Below are 22,514 nucleotides of genomic sequence, written 5' to 3'. Positions count from 1 at the left end.
TTTCTCCTGTAATGCACCCACCATTTGGAACTCTCTCCCCAAAGATCTACGTTGCATCCCCTCATACTTCAGCTTCAAAAAAGATCTCAAACGACACCTTCTCCTCAAATACTGGGGTCCTTGATCCCGTCACCTCTCAGGTGTTTCACAACCTGCCCCTATGGTACCATGTTGCTCTCTGCATAAAGTTTGTGGATGATCCCGCAGAGAGGGCCAAGTAGAACTGTTTTAGATCGGGCTAAATGCCTTTCCTTCATAAATGTTTATTGACTTTATTTTCTGTTGTATATCTCCTAAATATTAAGTAGGGAATATTGTGGTACCTTAATAACGTTGACATAATATCGAAAGATAAGTATGTATAGCTTTTCTGTACATAACTTCACCTTGACAACATATACCTTCACGGTATGTAAATACAAAGTTAAGAATAGCAAATCTGTACTTCCTCTTTATGCACTTCGATACTTTGTCTACGATATTATGACACCACGATAGTCCTGTCCTATGCTTGGTATTCCATGGTACAGCCATTCTGCGTTGTACAATGGTTGAAAAAATGACATCCTAAAGTTATGTTCTGCCCTCGCATGCTGTTTAAATCCACTCACAGTGAGAGGAGTAGGGCGCTGGCTCGTTAAATACGAGCGCAAAGTGACGCGCAGTCAAATCCTGTAGTTTCCTAGAAGCATCTGATTGCAGCTGCTGTGAAACTGAATGCTGAATGCAGAGCCACGTAAATAATGCAGTACACGCATAGGCGCATATATCTAGCAAGGATTTTGCATGACTTCCATAAGAGTTTTGAACTGCTGGAAGACATTCTCCGAGTGAGACACTTTAAAGTAATCTAGGACATGTGGTGAAACCAGCTGAAGCCGGTGGGATACAATGACAGCCTTTCTTTTTATGTGATGCTGCAGCCCATCACTGAGCAAACTTCAAAGCATCAGTGAAGGATTTCAGTGCTAGTGCTTACTTACAGGTTGATGATAATAAAGGGTTCCTCATTTGCAAAATATAGACAAGAGCTGCATTCCATCTATACATCCCTCTCCGTAGATAATTACACTCCAGGCACAGATAGATATGCACCATGCTGCCTTCTGCACAGTGACAAGCATGTGCAAGGGTGAGCGAGAAGGGAAAGAAGTTTGACAGACCATGTACTTCTGGAGACTTCTAAATGAATGCATTTAAGCACAGACAAACATAGCCCGTTGCACTGGCCTGCCGATCCTTTAACTATTTGCAGGAAGCGTCCCCGGCGCACTTGGGGCTGACAAGAAGCCAGCCTGTTATCAGGCCGATAGCGGAGCCAAGAGGCTGCAGACTAAATAGGGGGCAGGCAGCATGTCCCGAGCTCCAGAGGCAGATAAGGGCCGGCTTCCGAGGCTGCCCTGATCACAGAGTTAAAGGTTGGTGACAGCAAGTCTGCCTCTGCTCCCAAGTCATTGTTATCTTTCTGGGTTATTTACAAGTCTGGCCAGCCTTTGGATGCACTAAATAAAACAAGAAAACAACTTCCTCTGTGCGGAATAGCTTGAAGTGCTCAGGGAGAACATGTTGTTTTGGGCGTCTTGGGGCCAAATGGGGTCTGTTTGTGGATTGTCCTCCTGAAGCCTTTTATAGTGACATTTACTGCACTCTGTGTGGAGTAAATCTAGGTCACTAAAAGCTCCTGGAACCGAGAGCATGGCAGCAGATAAATGGAAGCATCATTAAAAATAGAGACTTGTTTTGTCTTTTAGAACTGGGACAAGTAATATGGAAAAGAATTTCCCTTCTTAGGAATTCATTGGTATTCCATCGAGTATTTCAGAACACACTGCGGTTGTGTTTACTCAGAAGCATCGTGGCTGTTTTATAAACCCTTTATCATTGTGTTAAGTGGAGGCAGGCGCACTGTTATATTGTTAGGTGGATTCATATTGTTATTGTGTGTGTAGATTTACATTGTAATGGTGCTTTGTAGTCATGTGGGGACCATGTTCTTCAGGATCACATAGTAATTTTGTAGGAGCACATGGTGATCACCTATACGCAGGGTGACACCAAGCCCCCACCCTTCCAGCCCACCGGGAAAATGAGACTGCCCGCAGCACACGAAGTGTGCCCACGTAAGAGAGCGGCCACCCTAGTGCCACATTAGGCACAGCAACCTGTCTAGTGTTTGGGACCCTCCGGGAGTCCCCAAAGTCCGGCGCAGGCCACGCGTCATGTCCGGCACATTAGAGGGTGGAGGGCAAGGTACTTATACCTGCCCCCACCCATATGGCTTTCCTTTTGTGCCTTCTGGTAAAGCTGTCTCCGTCTCGTCGGGAGCTCTTTGTCTGCATTGCCGTGCAAGGGGTTGGCACCTTCGGCAGTAACTTGCGGTGAGTCTGTGCCCCTTCCTCCAGAACGATCCCCCCCAAGCCACAAATGGAGCTGCCGCACAAGCTTTGCTGGATGGTAGCACCGATTGGGTTGGCCACAGTGCAGTTGGCTCATCAGGCGGGTAGGGCAGCTTAGGTTAGTCACCGCTGCCTGCCCTTGGATCGCCCGTAAGTTAACCCACCACGTTGGCATATTTCTGGTATGAAATAAAACCTGCAGCATAATGTTTCCTAACAAACATGTCTTGTGTGTTTATTTATTGATGTGCATGCTATGTTCTTCATGTTGGGTGAGTTTCTTATATTGGCACTATGCCCTGTGCCTGCTACAGCCAGGACGGCCCTGGGTGGCAAAGTGATTGTTCTCCGTGCAACGATATTGTGATTGTGTCATGAAAGAAATGGCACATTTCGGGCCTTTTGAGCAAAATTTGGTACAGCCACCCATGGCATATAAAAGCAGCATTCCTGCCTCTCTGCGCCCCTTCTTGTAAGTGTTCCTTGAGTTAATACACCCTGAAATCTGCTCTCCAGTCTATCCCTCTTCTTTTCTCGACCTCAGAGATGTAATTGTTATCTGGGTCTACTTTTTCTTTAAAGTTTTTGTATATTTCGTTTGTAGTTTTAGGGCTTTTTGTTGAAAGTGTTTTGAATAAAGTAAATATAAAGATAACAATAAATGTAGCCATGGAATAACTATGACGTGCTGTCTTACTTTATCCGGCTTAACTTATTTGGGATCCCTTCACTCCATGATATAAAGAATTGAAAAGGGAAGCTGGAGAGTTAACCTGAATTTAGTTGTTTATTTGGGAGTGGTTCCAGGTTTTCTCTCTCTCTGGGAGGGCGGGGTACACAAATGTACTATCTTTAAACCAGGGTACAGTATGATTACAATGTTGCATACGTTTTGAAGTAAGTGGAGGGAGAATCGGGGTTGTATACACGGCATTATGGGACCCGTAGTATAAGGGTGTTTCCATCTACCGTTTCATTGGTCAAAAATAATAGGGCGGAGTCCCGAGGAACACCTATTAATGACGAGCATGTTAGAAAGTAGCGTAAGAACTCATTTTTAGAAACTAAAGGCTGCTCGGACCTCGTTTGAAGGTACGAAATAACTGAATTTCCCACACTTGCAGTATTATTATAACAGGATAACATCTATGTGATTTTGGTTAAAGGTTTTTGCGCTTTAAGCGCATAGAGGGAAAATGTCTATTGGAAAATGTTTATCGCTATGGGTAATAAGGCTATGTGTACAACACAGTTGGGACATGTTCATACGTAACAGTGATGTTTGTTTAAATTTGTAGTGATTCCCCTGAAGAAGGGCTACATTATAAGCCCGAAATGCATTGGGAACCAGCAGAATCACTAAAGATTTGTTTGAAAGTACAAGCATTCGACAGCAAGAAGTTTTTAACACAGCTGCCGTGTAGAAGCAGTGTCACTTTCTACGGTCTACCCTGTAACAAGCACAACTGAGGATACAATTTGTATACAAAATAAAAGGATTAAAATGTGAAATGATTGATGAACTTTTGATATACGCCGTTCCGGCAAATGCGGCGCGCTCGAACTTGAAGTTACCCGCTTCAATTTCACTTGTAGTTTTCAGTAAGCCAGTTTTGAGTGTTCAACAAGAAGGAGTTAAGTAAAATAAAGTCCTCCGGGGAGGAGACTTTCAGATAAAGTTGAGTGTCATCTGCATACATATGAAAAAGAATGCTTGCGGCGTTCAAGGCATTAGCTAATGGTTCCAAGACTAAGTTGAAGAGTATGGGTGAGATGGCGGACCCTTGTGGAACCCCCATAGATACTGTAGATGGCTGAGATAGGGATTGATTCAACGTGACTCTATCTCTTGTGGAGGAAGGAGGTAAACCATTGCAATACCAACCCAGATAGTCCTGTCCTGTGTTCTAGCGTGTATAATAGTTTGCTGTGGTTAACTGTTTTGAAAGCAGAAGATGGGTCAAGGAGAATCAGGAGGCAGGATTCATTTTGGTCTAGCAACTTTAAAATGTCATCCATGATGTGAGTGAGTGCAGATTCAGTGCTGTGACCTCTCTGAAAACCCGATTGATGTTGATCCAACAGTTGGAATTTCACAATGTGAGAACAGAGTTGAGATTGCACCCACCTTTCTGGAAGTTTCGCCAGTGTGTGGATGTTGGAAATAGGATGGAAGTTATTCAGAGCAGAACTGTCTGCATTAGGTTTTTTTTGAATGGGGGAAATGTGCGCTTCTTTTAGGCAGATGGGTAATGTGCCTTGCAATAGTGTTAGTGATGCATTTACAATCTTTGCCCATATGGGGAGGATTGCAGCCTTAATTTCATTAAATATGGTAGGTGTAAGAGGGTTGCTGAATTGGCTATATGGGTTTATCCCAAGCAGAGTGTTATATATGTCTTTAAGCTGTTTCTCATGTTTCTACAATATGGTCAGCACATAATTTACGGACAGAGTCTGTCTTAACAACAGACAATGGTGTTTTTCTGTGTTCCTTCCTTAACATTTTTAAAAATGTTCAATATACTAATCGACAACGATTCATCTGATCTGGCCTTCTGAATACACGTCAGATCCTTGCTGTTGTAGTTTCACTATCCTTTTGGTTAGCACCAGTGCTTAGACAGAAGTGTATTAACACTCTCATTCTAGAATAATCTCCAGTGATCAACTCTGAAGGCTTCCATTTATGGCAATAAAAATGTTATGCCAACATCTGCTGCCTTCCCTTGAAACCATCTTGCAGGAATATGTTGCAAATGCATTGCGAAGCAGTTTGATGTAAATGCTTGTGAATTCCACAACTTATTTGTCAGTAATGCTACCTGTACATTTTGCATGCATTTAAAAAAAACTCAACCACATTTGAGTTGTGGTAGCGACAGTCTTGCACTAAGAGTTACACATCTGTTAAATGACTTTCTGTGGCTTGGCAAGTCACGTAGCTGACACTGCAGACAGTCTGACAATTTTTTGCTCTGTCTAAGCTTATACCTCTGTCTGAACCACAGACTCCCACTTCTGTATTTGGGTCACACAGTGTTTCCAGTGTCTGAACGTTTTTGTCCATTTTATCAGTTGAATAGATCATTGTGCTGTTTGCATTATCTTTGTCTGAGTTAAAGTAACAGCATCTTCAAAGCTATAGAGGGCCCATCCCTTGTTGCCTAACTCTGTTAAAGGTTTAGCTCATCAGGATTGTAAAGTCCAATGGTTATCTGAACCAGTTGATTCAGAGAACCATTCACCACAGTAGGAACACTTCTGACCTCTACAGGTGAAATGGAAGCATACCGCCCTAAAGAGACAATGGACAAATCTCACCCTTCCACCCAATCAGGTCCGGCTTTAGCACCGGTGGCGCCAGGTGCGGCAATCGTATTTACCGCCCTAGGACCTCTTCCTCAGACTCCCTCACTACCACCCAGCCAAAATGCCCCTCATCTCTCCATAGCCCCTCTCTCAAATACCTTTAATTTGTTTTAAAGAACTGGTCAAAACTGGCTTTACTAATCCACTCAGCTATCCACACAAAATATAGATCTGTTCTTTGCCCCAGGTATGTTAACCCTCTGATCTACTTTAGGCGAGTCAAAACTGCCACTGGGCAAAACTTCGATCTCTCTCTAACAGGAATATTATTCACAAGAGTAATCTTGACATTTTTATTGCTGCCTGAAAGCTGGAAGCACAAGGACCTCTGCAGCAGGTGCTTTTAAATCATAAGTGATTGCTAAACACAACAGACCCAATAAGGTCGGTGCCCACGATTACTAGGTCAACGCCCCGCGCGGCCACACTGGTCGCACTGGCATAAATCTGAGCCAGCTCCCATTGCGCAATCTCACTCAATAGGATAAAAAGCTGATTGCCTCTAGCACAAAGGCATATTTTTAAACGAGAATCTACAATGCATTAATCACAAATAAACATAATGTCCTATTTTGCACAAAAAAAGTGAGACGATTACGCTACCAGTAACATCCCTCAGATCTGTCTTGCCAAGCTATTCTGACAAATGTTACTCTAGTACAAGAACCTGATATCACCAGGACTCCATTTTGTTTCTAAAATACCTCCCCATCCACTGACATCTGCAGTGTAAAGCATATTAATCTGTTTCCTTGTTTTTTCCCCAACTTTACTAACCCCCATAATGCTTCACTTTCCATCAGTGAACCCTCCCCAGACTCCTCCTTTACCCCCCAAAAACGCAGGCATGTCAGTATCATGTCACTTTTACAAAACATGAACATCAGTTCGAGGTTTTTTCAAACTTCCACCATACTGTGGAAATGTGCCTTTTAATGGGCACACCGGTGCAGGGGTCACCCTTCTCTGTCCACAGGTCCGTGGACCAACAAAATAGAGATTGGCATTGAAGCTGGAATTAAAATAACAATTTTATTAATCACTCATGAGTGGGGCCACGTCCATACAACACTCTCAAGTGTCCCAGGAGGTAGTACATTGAATACAAAGACCATGGTGCTTAAATACACACTTTGTTGCAGAGTAGATACAAAAAGAAGGTACAGGCCTACACAGGAATAGTTACCGACAAACATGGGCTGATGGGCGATCACTTAGTCAGCAACGTGGGAGGGGGAACAGAACTGTTTACAATAGCAGAAAATAGTTGACAGTTACATCTTTAACCAGGTGCATTTCAGCAGCCACAGGCCTTTGCTCAGCACGTACAGAAGGAACTCACTAAAGTGGATGACTCAAGCAGAATAGAAAGGCAAGCAACAGTGAAGATGGAAGAATTACATAGCTAACAAAATGGATACCACAACCAAAATGGCTTCAGCTTATGCTAACAGAAACTATTACACGTTTTCCACAGACGGCCCTTCTGGCATAAGCTAAGACGTTTTCTTATGCTTCTAAAGGGGTACGATAAATGTTATATTTATCAATTAACATTATGTTACTAATTTCTTGATCTATTGCTAAACTGGCATTTACATTTTGGACATTTGTTTTAGATGGTTGACAAGTAGTACAAGTGGAAATACAGAGGGAACACAGCATTGGCCCACATCGGATACATAAAGAGCAAGAGAAGAGAATAGCTATCATTATGAACAAGGCCGATAGTATTTTCAATCCCGAAACAGAAAATACGCTCCAGAACCATCCATCCCAAGTCCATGTTCCTGAATCTCATGCCACACCTCACAACTTTGCTTCCCCAAGTCTACCTCACAACAATGTTACACCACAAAAGCAACACAGCACTCCAACTCATTCTCAACACCATCTCCAACACATACACATGCAGACCCATCAAAATGTCTTCTTAGCATGCTGGATGAGGAACACGATAAAGAACAGCTACACGATTGCTATCCTAATACAGCTAATACCAGCACTAAAAACACACCTGCTACACACCCACACAATACTGATCACTGTTCTACAAAACAAAGTCCTACTATCACCAAAGGCCACTCTCTACATTGTCTACTAATAAATGCTCGATCCCTCTCTAAAAACAAGCATCACATCTACGACCTTCTCACCGATGCAAAACCAGACATACTAACCGAATCATGGTTGAGAGAGGATATGGCTCCAGTCCTGCATGAAGCCATCCCTCTAGGCTATCAAATAATCGCCCAAAATCGTATAGCCAAAAAAGGAGGTGGTCTAGCTTTTGTATTCAGGCAAACAATACATATCACTAAAGTTGACAACATCTCCATAAAGAATTGTGAGGCTCTTCTAACAAGATTCAATCCTACACCGTCTTCCACCTGTAACTTCCTGCTCCTTTACAGACCTCCACCTAGCAAGGCAACATTCCCAGACCCATTTCTAGACACAGTTCCAAACCTGATAACAATACACTCCAACCTATGCGTTCTGGGTGACCTTAACATTTGGTTTGACAAAACAAATATGACCCACCCAAAAACAATAATCACCGGCCTAGACGCATTGAGCCTGCATCAGATTGTCCCCAATCCGACACACACCGCTGGACAAATCCTAGAGGTCATTTTTGCTAATACTGTACTAGTTACCTTTCAAACTAAAACTCCAGTCACATGGTCAGACCACCACTTGCTTGCTTTCCAACATAAAACAACGCTAAGCGACTCACCGAAAACTACCTTACATCCATCCACCTATCGGCCGTGGAACAAACTCAATTTGGAACACTTGGAAATACAACTAACATCCAGTATAAATCTGGAAACCATAAATTCTGTTCAGAATCTATATGAGTGGCTACAGGAAGCTTTTGACATCCTGATACCACTCAAAACCACACAACAGAACAAAAGAAAAAAAGTGCCTTGAAGAAACATAGAAATAAAAGACATAAAACAACAAATTATCAAGCTGCAACGTACCTGGCTCAAAAGAAACGCCAAACAAGACAAACTTCACCTACAAAAAATTAACAGATTATATAAGTCGGCTATCAAAAAATCTAAGAACATTTACTATTCAGACAGAGTTCAAAACGCTAAATGTTCAAATAAAGAATTCTATAAAATACTCAATGAATTTCGAAAACCAAATTGCCTAGAAGGAACTTATCCTGTTACTCAAGATTTCACAGACAAACTGGCAAATCATTACACGGACAAAGCAGACACGTTGGACTCGTACTTACAACAGAAACAAAGCACCAGCACTAACCCTTGTACAAAACAACTATCCAAGAATGCTCTAATCAAGCCTCTCCGTTCCTTCCAACACATCTCACACGATTAATTTATGGACCTGGTCAAAGCAAGCAGGCCTGCCGGCAGCCCTTCTGACCATTGTCCGCCACAAACTTTCAAGACAATTCTTTTAACCATCTCTGCTGCCATTCCAGTAAGAAGAATCATTAACGATTCCTTAACTACTGGAATATTTCCAGAAGAACTCAAAAAGTCATACATACGCCCGTTACTGAAGAAAACAAACTTAGACCCACTGAACCCTGACAACTACAGACCCATTACAAACGGACCTATCCTGGGCAAACTGTTAGAAAGAGCAGCGTTCGCCCAGATGTCACAATTGATTGAAGAGAATGACATACTTTCAGATTTCCAAACAGGATTCCGTCTGGGAAGAGGCACTGAATCTGCCCTCGATGCCTTCTGGGATGACCTAAAGAATACAGTTGACCGCAACGGGGTTGCTGCGCTACTCCTCTTGGACCTCTCAGCTGCCTTTGACACGGTTGACCATGACACTCTGAAACAAAGACTTTATGAATTCGGCATAGAGGGAACTGCTCTAGACTGGATCGTGTCCTACCTTCGAAACAGAACTAATATCATCCACACCCCACCTTTCTCGTCCAAACCGTACTCCACAAAAGCAGGGGTCCCTCAAGGTTCTATCATATCGCCCATGCTTTTCAACATCTACATGAAGTCTTTACCAGTACGGATCAATAAAAATCACCTCACGTGCTACAACTATGCAGATGACACGCAAATACTCCTTCAACTGGAATGCCCCAAAGACATTGGAAAATCACCAATTTTCAGCTGTCTCAGAGCCGTGGATCTGTAGATGACTTGGAGCCATCTCAAATTGAATGCTTCAAAAACTGAAATACTCATGTGTGGCGATTGGAAAAATTACAACCCGCTTGCCGCTTGGCCTGATGAACTGGGATCACTGCCTAAAGTATTGAAGGAAGTAAGAAACCTCGGAATGACCATGGACTCCAAGCTGTCGATGAATGTCCAAGTGGATAAACTAGCCAGATCAAGCTTTGCTACTATAAAAACGCTGCAACGAATTTTCCCTCATTTGGGATTTCCACACAAGGTCCAAGCTACCATCTCCCTTGTTCTATCCAAACTCGATTATGCCAATAGCCTCTACCACGGATCACCTTTAACGACCATGAAAAGACTACAACAGATTCAGAACTCGGCTGCCAGACTACTCTTGCATATCAAATCACGAGACCACATCTCCTCTGCCTTGAAAGCCCTGCATTGGTTACCGGTTGGCAGAAGATCCACGTTCAAGCTGCTTTGTATTACCCACAAAGCAATACATGCAATAGGACCACTCTTCATCAGGAATAAAATCACCAAACACATTCAACAAAGGAACCTCTGCTCTAAAGGAGCATCTCGCCTCAAAATCCCACCATACAAGAAATAAACCATGGGTGGCACATCCTTCTCTGTTCATGCAGCCAGACTATGGAACTCTTTACCCCCCAACATAAGATCCACCGACAACCACCTTACCTTCAGAAAACTACTCAATATCTGGCTCTTCCCCACATAAGCACCATACGGAAAAATACATTTACAGCATATCCCTCTGTATATAAGCATTTGTTTTCACTATAGATATGTACCTATCTTTGTGTATTGCTTTATAAAACATGTAAAATAATTATGTTGTTAAGAGAAAAAAAAAATAATAATGATAATAATAATGATAATATTTATCAATAAATAAAAATCATCTTTGGTCTACTTGTACATACTTCCATTGTGCATCTATGTACCTTCCATGTACTTGGATCTGTGTGTCTGTTACTTTTCTCCTGAAAAAGCATATCCAATGCACTACCCTATTTCTCATCCTGTGCCTCTATCAATATATTTAATCTAAATATACTTGCTTCCTTTATGTATCTATATACTTTCAATTTACTTATGAATCTATATATTTATCACTTCTAATTTAGCATTTCCAATGCACTAGCCTATTTCTCAGCCTATACTTCGCTCTATATATCTTCTAGCCCAACCTTCTGACTCATCTCAAACTTCTTTCTACTTCTCCTTCTAATGCACTACAGTATCTCTCATCCTATACATCTATCAATATATCCTCTACATCCACTCTCTCATTTATCCCAAATCCCATACCACTAATATGATCGCCAAAATAACCCTTTCTAGACTCTCTCCTGCTCTACCCCTCCTTGCATCATCTGACACCTCTTTTTACTACACCGATCCCCTAAAACAAACCTTTCTAAACTCTCCCCTCTGACTCCTTCCCTCCAAAACTTCTTTTTACTCATCCAAAAGCCTCTTCCTACTGCTAAGACCGTAAAATAAATCCTTCACTCTTTTATCCCTCCACTATCCTTTTCAATCAAAATTAACAGACTAACATGTTCACTTCTCAAATTCCATATTCCATATTCAACTCTACTAATATACTGCCCAAATAACTGAATAACATATCTACTACTCAAATTACTTAATATTTATACTATACTAATTTTCAACACTAATCCTTTATGGGTTCCGGAGTGGCGTGCTACTCGCCAGAAAAGAGCTTCAACACCCATCAGGGGTAACAACTGCTATATGAATGCAAATCTTCCTTCCCCTTTTATTCATCGGCTATCCTTCTCACTCCAAGTAACAGACTAATATCCACCACTGAAATTACCTCATATTTCACCATATTAATTCACCACTAATCCTTTATAGGCTTCCTGAATAGCATGCGTCAACAAGCGAGCGATAAATAAATACAAACCTTTGTCCTCCTCTATCCTTCTGCTACCATTCCAAATCCAAATAACTGACTAACCTATCCACCACTTAAAATGTACTTGCATGTTTCACTATACTAATTCAACACTAATCCTCTATGGGTCCCGGAGTAGCGTGCTACCCGCCGAAAACGCGCTTTGACGCCTCGTCAGTGGTAGTAAGCGCTATATAAATGCAATTACAATACAATATTACAGGTGTAGGCATATCATTGCAAGTTTATATGTCTCTAAAGTAGCCTCTTTCCATTAATGGCTACTGTAAGTGATCAGGGGGCTATAGGATAACATGGCTTGCACCCGGGCACCCCCCGTGATTGCCATCTCCATTATGGTCCCACTAGAATATGTCATATTTGGTATCAAACAACTTGTCTCATCACCCCTGATGTGATTCTCATGCCAAGGTTGATGTGACATGCACTCAGGTGGCTCCCTTAGAGGTTGCCCACTTAGTTGCTCCAGCCTTTCTTGTGCTCTGGCTGACAGCCTGCAGCTGCTGCTGCCAAGACAGGAATCTGAGCCCCTGCCAGGAGGTGTGAACTGTCCCAGGAGTCAGAAACAAAGGCCTGCCTGGGAAGAAGGCGACACCTCCCTCCCTGACAGGTTGGATAGTGATGTTATAATGTGCAACCAGGCTGCTACCCGAAGGAGAAAACAGCCCTCCTCCTGCTCCCAGGCACATTTGCTTCTGGGCAGGTGGAAACATTATGTAGTCATGAGGTGTACACCCCCAAAAGGAGCCCTTCCTCACCCACAGGGTGGGCCACCTGGTCTGTACAGCCACTGAAGGTTTCTGCCATATTTAAAAGTGATAAAATAGAGGGTTCTGGGTAGAAAAGGCGACGCAGGTGACCTCAGGGATAGGTTAACCGCTGGGGCTAGTCCTCCATTGGATATTTGCACCCACACCCCTAAATTTAGCATTTAAGAGGCACCCCAGGCATTAGAACTGCAGTTTTAATTTGAATTGCCACTTGGGAAATCGCTGTAACTCATACATATACTCGGCACGCTTTTACAAACCCCCCTTCAGGCTAATGTCATTCTTACAGGACCAGTACCACAACAATATATAAGGAGCACAAAGCTTTTAATGACGTGTTCACAGAACTTTTTTCAGTTACAAATTGTTACGATAAATGTCATCAACAATATAATGATCATATCACTGTCATGCAGATTAAAAGCAGTATTGCACAATTTAAAAAAAACACAATTTCGGCACAAAACATAAATATAATCAAAATAAAAGAGGCAGAGACAAATAAGCCAGCAAACAGTTGTCTATTTCAAATGTACCAATCCATTTGATCATTATAAAAGATGTAACTTAGAAATCACCATCTAGTGTAACACGATATTAGACAGATTTAATGTATCAAATATGTTGACGCGTTTCAGTGACTCCACGGATTATTGCCAACTTCTTTAGGACAAACCATACATTCTCCCACACACATAAGATAAATTGTAAAAAAAAACAATAGGTATGATTTGAAGTTCCTTAAAGGGACCTATACATAGTTTTTTTTATAAAGAAGTTTTATATAGTGCGAATATGACCTGTCAGGGTATCAGAGCGCTGTACATTGAAGCAGACAAGCTAAGCAGGTGAAGGTGAAAATACTAAACATATAAGAAGTTAAACATATGTCCCTGAAGGGCTTCTTGTCTGTAAGGCTTAAGACTGTCGGAGGCCAAACCGTAATCCAAAGAGGCTCTCTTTACGTAAATGATGTCACTTCAACATGTCACCAATCATTGAGACCGTATCCAGATTGGGAAGTTCCATACGGGAAGTTAATCCTCCTTAGTACATCGATAGCTGACACTCTTATTCATGCAAACATTTAAAGCGGCTTGTCTGCTTCCGTTTGCGTGCTGCTTAGACACCAATATGCATTTCTTTTTAATTCGTTACGATGATGAGTTTTCTACGCACTAAAAGTTTTAAAGATATTTTTTTTAGTGTAGGTCATATAAGTGTGGGGACTAGGTCAGTTTTACTAATGGTGGAGTATTGTGACCCAAGTCAAAAATAAAGCAAACAAAAACACCTCACTGATCATCGATGAAGGAAAGCAACGTGGCCTGGTGTATATACAATACATATATTTGTGATTAGTTTGTCTATATCAACTTTCAAACAAAATGTTTAACTCAGATACCATAACAAAATAAAAAACTCTTTACAGCATATTGAGTATGGAACAGACGATGTCAAGCATTTGGCACAGTGAACATGTGAAGGTACATTCCCACAAGCTTACCAGATAGTGGTGAGCTCACTTGTTGAGTGATGTGCACATTAAAACAAAGTAAATAGATAACACTATTGTGTAGAATTTTTTATGAACAAAACGTTGTTGGTAGCAAAACCATGTAAGACTCTCAGTTTAAATGGCCTCCCAACTTAGTGCGTCTTTTTGTTTAGTTCAGAAAGGGGGCCAATATGAGTCAGTAATGTCAGTGGCTCCTAGAGCATCTACATAGTCTGGTAATGGGTAAACCTTATGTGTAATTAGTGTCTAGTCTGCTTTCATACTATCGTTGATGCGTTTCAGTCCTTAACCCCTCCCACGCTTATAACGGAACCACTCCGTCATGGCCCTCGGGTGGGCTGTGCTGGTGACAGAGCGGTTCCGTCATGGCCCGCTCACCGCGCCTGCGTGGCGCTGATTTCGCGCCTGCGCTGATGTTCTAAAGAATGAGCGGGGCCATGACGGGACCGCTCCGTCACAAGCACAGTCCACCCGAGGGCCATGACGGAGCGGTTCCGTCATAAGCGTCGGAGCGCCGCGCGGCCGCCCCACCCCCTTAGCGCTGCGGCGGAATTGCCGCCGCAGTGAAAGGGTTAAGGACTGGTTGCGAGGGTCCTCTTGAGAGGTTGGGGGTCTTTAAAGAAACAACATATTAGTGTTGTCTTTTTACTCTGTGGTTATACAGTTATCCTGGTCAACATTATTATCTACGGTTTCAGCCTTGGTTAATAAATGTAGATCAGCTAATCTCTGGTGCTTGTCCACATAAAAAAGGGTTCTAAACTCTACTGGATGCTTGGGATACGGCCTACCACAATTTGCTCTTCTCTAATGGCTTCAAGATGCATATTCTAGTCTTGAAATCCGTGGGGCGGCGGGGGCTTCGGGGGGGGAGGTGGATCCTAAAACACCCTCCTATTAGAAATCAGTCACTCCGTTTGGGATTGGTATGTGATGTAGGATTGTTCTTTGATCCTCAAGCGACCTCGTCACCATAACAGACTTTTCCTACTTCGACTCCTATGTGTCTCTTCTAGTTCTGCCATATCAGACTGCCCAAGTCCTGTCAGTACTTCTCGCACACCTAAAATGGCATTTATTACAGCCATTAGCCAAGACATTTTCAGGCATTTATTAAAGCCATTAGCCAAGACATTTTCAGGCATCTATTACAGCCATTAGCCAAGACATTTTCAGAAGCTACAAATTGCCCAGAACAATGCTGCAAGGCACTTCTTTGGTCTGGAATTATTGGAAACACATTTCAGTGCCCATATGGTATTTCACTGGCTGGCAATGAGGCAAAATGTGGAGTTTAACACGCCATGCCCTTCATGAGGGCACACCCATATACCTCTCCTAGCAGCAGCGGCCGTCACAGGTAAACGCGATGGGCGACGCAGGGTGGGAGGGGGGTGGAGTTGACAGACGACAGAATAGGTATAATTAAATACATAAATAATACCTATTCCGTCGTCTGTCGGGTTCCCCCTTGCCGTGCTCTGCCCCGCCTCGCCGTGCTCTGCCCCGCCTCACCACGCTTACCTGTGCCAGCCGCCGCTGTCTCCAAGGCATTATGGCAATTCGAGGTTTAAGGTTGACTGTTAATACCAGACTTCACATCTGCTGGTGAGATATTAGCATTCATTTAATGTGCAAGGTTAGATTCTATGACTATTCGTTACTCAGTCCATTCACTAAAAAATGCTGATTTCTACAAGTTAAAGAACAAAACTGAAACCACACCTTTTATGCCATGTCAATGACCTCTGGCTTGACTGACTTAGGGGTTGATTTAGATATGATTTACAAAATCTAGAAATGCAAGGTCAGTCTTCAAAGAGGAAAGGGTTCTGTTGGTGGCATATCTAAAGAGTTGCTTGGAAAGAAAGTCGGGAGCTTTCCCCTAAAGAGATAGGTCTACAACGAAGAGGCTCTTAAAGGTGATCCGATGTTAGATAGCCAATCTCGTGATTTCAAAATAGCTGAAGTGCGACTGAATCGAGGTTTGTATACAGCCAATTAAGGTGCCATTTATACAGAGGTACAAATCAATCAATCAATCAATCATGCCATTTGTATAGCGCACTACTCACCCGGGAGGGTCTCAAGGCGCTTGGGGGGAGAGGTATGCTACTGCTCGAACAGCCAGGTCTTGAGTTGTTTCCTGAAGGCGAGATGGTCCTGGGTCAGCCGAAGGTGGATGGGGAGGGAGTTCCAAGTCTTGGCAGCCAGGTAAGAGAAGGATCTTTCTCCGGCGGTGGCTCTTCGGATGCATGGTACGGCTGCGAGGGCGAGGCTGGTGGACCGTAGCTGGCGGGTGGGCGTGTAGAAGGTCAGGCGGTCGTTGAGGTACTTGGGGCCCAGGTCGTGGAGAGACTTGTGTGCGTGGGTGAGGAGCCGGAACGTGATCCTCTTGTCGACGGGGAGCCAGTGCAGGTTCCTCAGGTGGCTGGAGATGTGGCTGCGTCGGGGGACATCCAGGATGAGTCGGGCGGAGGCGCTCTGGATGCGCTGGAGTCTTTTCTGTAGCTTGGCTGTGGTTCCGGCGTAGAGGGCGTTTCCGTAGTCCAGTCGGCTGGTGACGAGTGCCTGGGTGACAGTCTTCCTGGTCTCGGTCGGGATCCAGCGGAAGATCTTGCGAAGCATACGCAGGGTGGTCATCGAGAGGGAGGGGTCCAGGATGAAGCCCAGGTTGCGTGCGTGGTCGGTTGGCTTGGGTGCGGTGCCCAGGGCTGGGGGCCACCAGGAGTCGTCCCAGGCGGAGGGCGAAGATCCCAGGATGAGGACTTCCGACTTGTCCGAGTTCAGTTTCAGGCGGCTGTCCTTCATCCACTCGGCGACGTCTTTCATCCCTTCGTGTAGGCAGGTTCTGGCGGTGTCGGGGTCTCTGGTGAGGGAGAGGATCAGCTGGGTGTCGTCGGCGTAAGAGATGATGTTGAGGTTGTGCTGGCGTGCGATGGCTGCGAGAGGTTTCATGTAGATGTTGAAGAGGGTGGGGCTGAGTGAAGATCCTTGCGGGACGCCGCAGATGACTTCGGTGGCCTCGGAGCGAAACGGGGGGAGGCGGACTCTTTGTGTTCTTCCGGCGAGGAACGAGATGATCCACTCCAGTGCCTTTTCTTGGATACCGATGTTGCTGAGGCGCTGGACTAGGGTGCGGTGGCAGACCGTGTCGAACGCAGCGGAGAGGTCCAGGAGGATGAGGGCCACTGTTTCCCCCTTGTCGAGCAGGGTCCGGATGTCGTCGGTGGCTGCGATGAGGGCGGTCTCGGTGCTGTGGTTGGCTCTGAAGCCGGACTGCAAGGGATCGAGGGATCCGTTCGTCTCGAGGAAGGCGGTCAGCTGTCTGTTGACGATCTTCTCGATGACTTTAGCAGGAAATGGGAGGAGCGAGATGGGGCGGAAGTTTTTGAGATCGGTGGGGTCCGCTGTAGGTTTCTTCAGGAGGGCACTGATCTTGGCGTGCTTCCAGCTCTCCGGGAAGGTGGCGGTGTTGAAGGAGGCGTTGATGATGTTCCGGAGTTGGGGTGCGATGGTGGAGTCGGCCTTGTTGAAGACGTGGTGTGGGCAGGGGTCGGTCGGTGATCTGGAGAGGATGGTGTTCATCGTGCGGGCTGTGTCTTCGGTGGTCACCGTGGTCCAGGTGCGAAGGGTGGCGGAGGGGGGCGTTGGTTCGACGGTTGGGTGCGTGGGTGGGGCGCCGAAGCTGTTGTGGATGTCGGCGATCTTGCGGTGGAAGAACGAGGCGAGGGAGTCGCAGAGGTCTTGTGACGGAGTGATGTCATTGGTGCCGGTGCTGGGGTTGGAGAACTCCTTGACGATAGTGAAGAGCTCTTTGCTGTCGTGGGCGTTGTTGTCCAGTCGTTCCTTCAGGGATTTCTTCTTGGTGGTGCGGATGAGCTGGTGGTGCTTGCGGGTAGCATGTTTGAGGGCGGTCATGTTGTCGGTGGTCCGGTCGAGGAGCCAGGCTTTCTCGAGGGTGCGGCAGGTCTTCTTGGAGTCCTTGAGGTCGTCGGTGAACCAGGATGCCTTCTTGCTTCTGGGTCTGCTGGGAGGGTTCTTTAGTGGCGCGAGGTCGTCGGCGCAGGCGGTCAGCCACTGTGAAGTTGCGGGCTGCTTCGTTGGGGTCCGTTGTGTTGGCGGGTGGGCTCTGGCTGAGGGAGTTGGTGAGCTGGTCTGCGGTGATCTTGCTCCAATTCCTGTGAGGTACCTGTTGCGGGTGGTGGTGGGTCGTGGATCTTTTGAAGCTGAAGTGGACGCAGCTGTGGTCGGTCCAGTGGAGTCTGGTGGCGTGGCTGAAGGTGATGTACTTGCTGGAAGAGAAGACGGGATCAAGCGTGTGGCCGGCGTAGTGGGTGGGGGTGTTGACCAGTTGCTTGAGTCCGAGGTTGGCGAGGTTTTCCAGCAGGGCGGTGGTGTTGCGGTCCTTGTTGTTCTCCAGGTGGAAGTTGAGGTCCCCGAGGAGGATGTAGTCAGTGGAGGGGAGGGCGTGCGGGCTGATGAAGTCTGTGATGTCTTCGCTGAATTGTGTGCGTGGTCCCGGGGGTCTGTAGACGAGGGTGCCTCTGAGGGTCGTCTTAGGGTCGGTGTGAATCTGGAAGTGGAGATGTTCGGCTGCGGCGAAGGAGTCGTTGGCGTCGGTCGTGATGCGGATGGTGTTCCTGAGGACGATGGCGATGCCACCTCCGGTCTGGTTGATGCGGTCCCTTCTGATGATCTTGTACCCGTCCGGGATGGCGATGGCGATGTCGGGTGCAGAGGAGGCGTTCATCCAGGTTTCCGTGAGGAAGGCGATGTCCGGTGATGTAGCGTCGAGGAGGTTCCAGAGTTCCACGGCGTGTCTGTGGACGGAGCGGGTGTTGATCAGGATGCACTTGAGGTATAAACATCGTCTTAATTAGGCTCTTACTATAGTCCTGATTTACGAGCCCATGCATTTAGTCTAGACCAAGTGTACTCCCTAGCCTATTGAAATATCAAATTAAATGACTATATAGCGAAAACCAAATCCTGTGATATGTCTCCAAAATCTTTCTCTCTCGATACGTGAGTTATATAAAAAAATTATTTCCAAAAAGGAGATCAATAGAAAGTGTTTTTATTTTATCCGTCAGTGAATTGACCAAAGTAAAAACCTTGGGCTAGACTACTTGGAAATCGTATCTGTGCTTGACCTATCAGCTCTAGACAGTACTAGATCATTGATAATAAACAGATATATTATAGAGATACTAGATAACCTCCCTAAATTTGGGTAATATGGAGTAGCTGGTAACACTCCACACATATAATATGTTCCTTGTAGAATTATTTTACATTAGGCTCGAAATGCATATTAACTCCGTTGGAAAATATTCCTGAGGAAGTCTCTTAACCCCTTCGCTGCGGGGGTTAGTCCCCCCAGCACAGCGGGGGATTAACCCCCGCAGCGAAGGGGTTAAGAGACCTCCCACCCTGCGTCGCCCATCGCGTTTACCTGTGACGGCCGCTGCTGCTAGGAGAGGTATATGGGTGTGCCCTCATGAAGGGCATGGCGTGTTAAACTCCACATTTTGCCTCATTGCCAGCCAGTGAAATACCATATGGGCACTGAAATGTGTTTCCAATAATTCCAGGCCAAAGAAGTGCCTTGCGGCATTGTTCTGGGAAATTTGTGGCTTCTGAAAATGTCTTGGCTAATGGCTGTAATAAATGCCTGAAAATGTCTTGGCTAATGGCTGTAATAAATGCCTGAAAATGTCTTGGCTAATGGCTGTAATAAATGCCATTTTAGGTGTGCGAGAAGTACTGACAGGACTTGGGCAGTCTGATATGGCAGAACTAGAAGAGACACATAGGAGTCGAAGTAGGAAAAGTCTGTTATGGTGACGAGGTCGCTTGAGGATCAAAGAACAATCCTACATCACATACCAATCCCAAACGGAGTGACTGATTTCTAATAGGAGGGTGTTTTAGGATCCACCTCCCCCCGAAGCCCCCCCACCCCGAATTTCAGGACTAGAATATGCATCTTGAAGCCATTAGAGAAGAGCAAATTGTGGTAGGCCGTATCTCAAGCATCCAGTAGTGTTTAGACCCCTTTTTTATGTGGACAAGCACCAGAGATTAGCTGATCTATATTTATTAACCAAGGCTGAAACCGTAGATAATAATGTTGACCAGGATAACTGTATAACCACAGAGTAAAAAGACAACACTAATATGTTGTTTCTTTAAAGACCCCCAACCTCTCAAGAGGACCCTCGCAACCAGTCCTTAACCCTTTCGCTGCGGCGGCAATTCCGCCGCAGCGCTAAGGGGTGAGGCAGCTCGTCATGAGCTACGGCGCTCCGGTGCTCATGACGAGCTCAGCTCGTCACAGGTGCATTACCTACCGTGGAACGCTCAGCACAGCAGGGGAATTATCCCCGCGTGTGAGCGTTCCACGGCTCATGACGAGCTGAGCTCGTCATGAGCACCGGAGCACCGTGGCTCATGACGAGCTCAGCTCGTCATGAGCATGGAAGAGGTTAACCATTAATGCAAAGAAAAAAGATAGTGGTCTTGAGAGGGAAACCGAGATCCTCTCTAGGTTAGTGGCATCTGCCAAAATGTGTTGGGTTCCTCACACATAGTGTACGATCATGTGCATGGTCCTGCTATGTGAAATTGCTTGAATTGATTTGTTTAACCTACTTATACATAAATCTACTGGATGAAGAATTTAGAACCTGTAGGTTTGTAAAAATATGATTTGATTAAAGATCTTTTATGGAAGAGATTTTTCGCAGTAGGAAAAGGATATTCCATTTTAAGTATTCAGGCTCGATGTGTGGTTGGTAGGAATTGTCACTAAAACTGTAGCTTATCATGTTTGAAGAAGGACTGCTGTCACAGAGCAAAGATTGATTCTGTGGCTTGGGTTCTGTATAAATCTATTTTGGCAGATATATTATGACTGCAAGTTTCAGAGGAACGTAAGCACCCTTTGCTCTTGAACCATTAGAGCTTTTTAACCTTGATTCTACACTACTAAGTTTTAAGACTGTGAGAACTCAACTATTAAAGTCAGCTGAATTCTGACTTCACCTGTATATGGAATGTGCCTGACTTCTAAAGTGTATTACTTCTTTATGAATGTATGCCACCCTTCCAACTTCCCTTGCTCCCCTCAAAAAAGGGGCGAAGGTAGGTAACCAGTGCCAGAAACCCAAGGCAGATAGCAAAACAGCTTTTGAAAATCTAATACGTAACCAAGGTCAGCTAGTGGTGCAAGATGTCAATCATCTACGTTTTTGGATGTCCTGTGCTCTGATTAGTGTGAAACAGATATTTATGGTAACTGTTTATGCTGGCCAGAAGAACAGTTGCAATGCAAGCAGTATATGTTTTAAATAGTATTTTTAAAGGTTAATGCCAAAACTTTGAATAAAACAAAGTTGAAACTAGAGGAGCTACTTTATTTAAAATGTAATTTTCTATACATTAAAAGTTGTAAGCTTCAAGTGCAATCAAACCAACACATACTTTTTCTTTCCAGAAATTTCCCGAGTTGAAGTTTAAGTACGTGGAGGAAGAGCAGCCGGAAGAGTTCTTCATCCCCTATGTGTGGTCACTGGTCTTCAATTTTGGAGTAGGTCTGTACTGGAACCCGCAGGATATCCAGCTCTTTACGATGGATTCTGGTTGAAAACGGGAGTGGCGTGAAAAACTCCTGTGGTCTTGCAACCCAAAGACTGCAACATCTAGGAACTCATGAAACTGTTGCCTTCTTTGCAGCTCTCTGAGAAAAAAGTGTGCAAATGCAATGTAAAGTAGGACTTCAAATTTCCAAATCGGGGCTGCCATATCCTCTGTAGTGGTGCTTACAGGTTCACCTCAAAATAGATATGTTGTGCTCCAAATGCATAGGTAATTGTTAACATTATTCTGAAAATACCTAATTATTTGGAGAAATAAATGTTTTAAAGCTGGTTATGCAAAATTATGAAACAAGGTGTAGGGCATTGGTTGCAATTAGATTGAATGGGTACAAGGCCGCGTCATTGTTTTCTGGAAGTGATGCAGTGTAATTTTGCTTTACTTGCACAGATTGGTTTATTATATCTGCATGATCTTATTTTCATTAAATGCATCAGCTGTTAGTGAACACAATCCTATTTTCTTCGATGTATGCAGTGTTGAAATAATGCAGACTCCCCATTTGACATGGCATCTCTGAAATCCCAGGTAACAAATAAAAAGACCTTTAGAACGCCTCCTATGTTCACACCCGCAAGACCGCCACCCCTAATCCACCCCAATTTGAATGTTCAGTTTTTGTAGCGGGCAGGGAATAGAATATATATATTAAGTACAATATTTTATTATAAT

At 44.5% G+C, this 22,514-nt stretch overlaps 1 protein-coding gene across 2 annotated transcripts in view; it reads left to right on the top strand.

Annotated features, from left to right (window-relative positions):
- The window catches only part of DYM (dymeclin), a 1,345,000-nt gene extending 1,322,886 nt beyond the window's left edge, over nucleotides 1–22,114 (top strand). For both annotated transcript variants that reach the window (XM_078674786.1, XM_078674785.1), the window contains exon 17: nucleotides 21,682–22,114. In XM_078674786.1, the coding sequence (XP_078530912.1) occupies nucleotides 21,682–21,831 (150 nt within the window). In that variant the 3' untranslated portion in view covers nucleotides 21,832–22,114. The remainder of the gene's footprint in view (nucleotides 1–21,681) is intronic.
- The last annotated feature ends 400 nt before the right edge of the window (nucleotides 22,115–22,514 follow it).

This window comes from Lissotriton helveticus, chromosome 2_1 (assembly GCF_964261635.1).
Source record: "Lissotriton helveticus chromosome 2_1, aLisHel1.1, whole genome shotgun sequence".
Lineage (NCBI taxonomy): Eukaryota > Metazoa > Chordata > Amphibia > Caudata > Salamandridae > Lissotriton > Lissotriton helveticus.
Note: the sequence above shows the minus strand (reverse complement) of the source record. Positions and strands in the feature narration are given on the sequence as shown.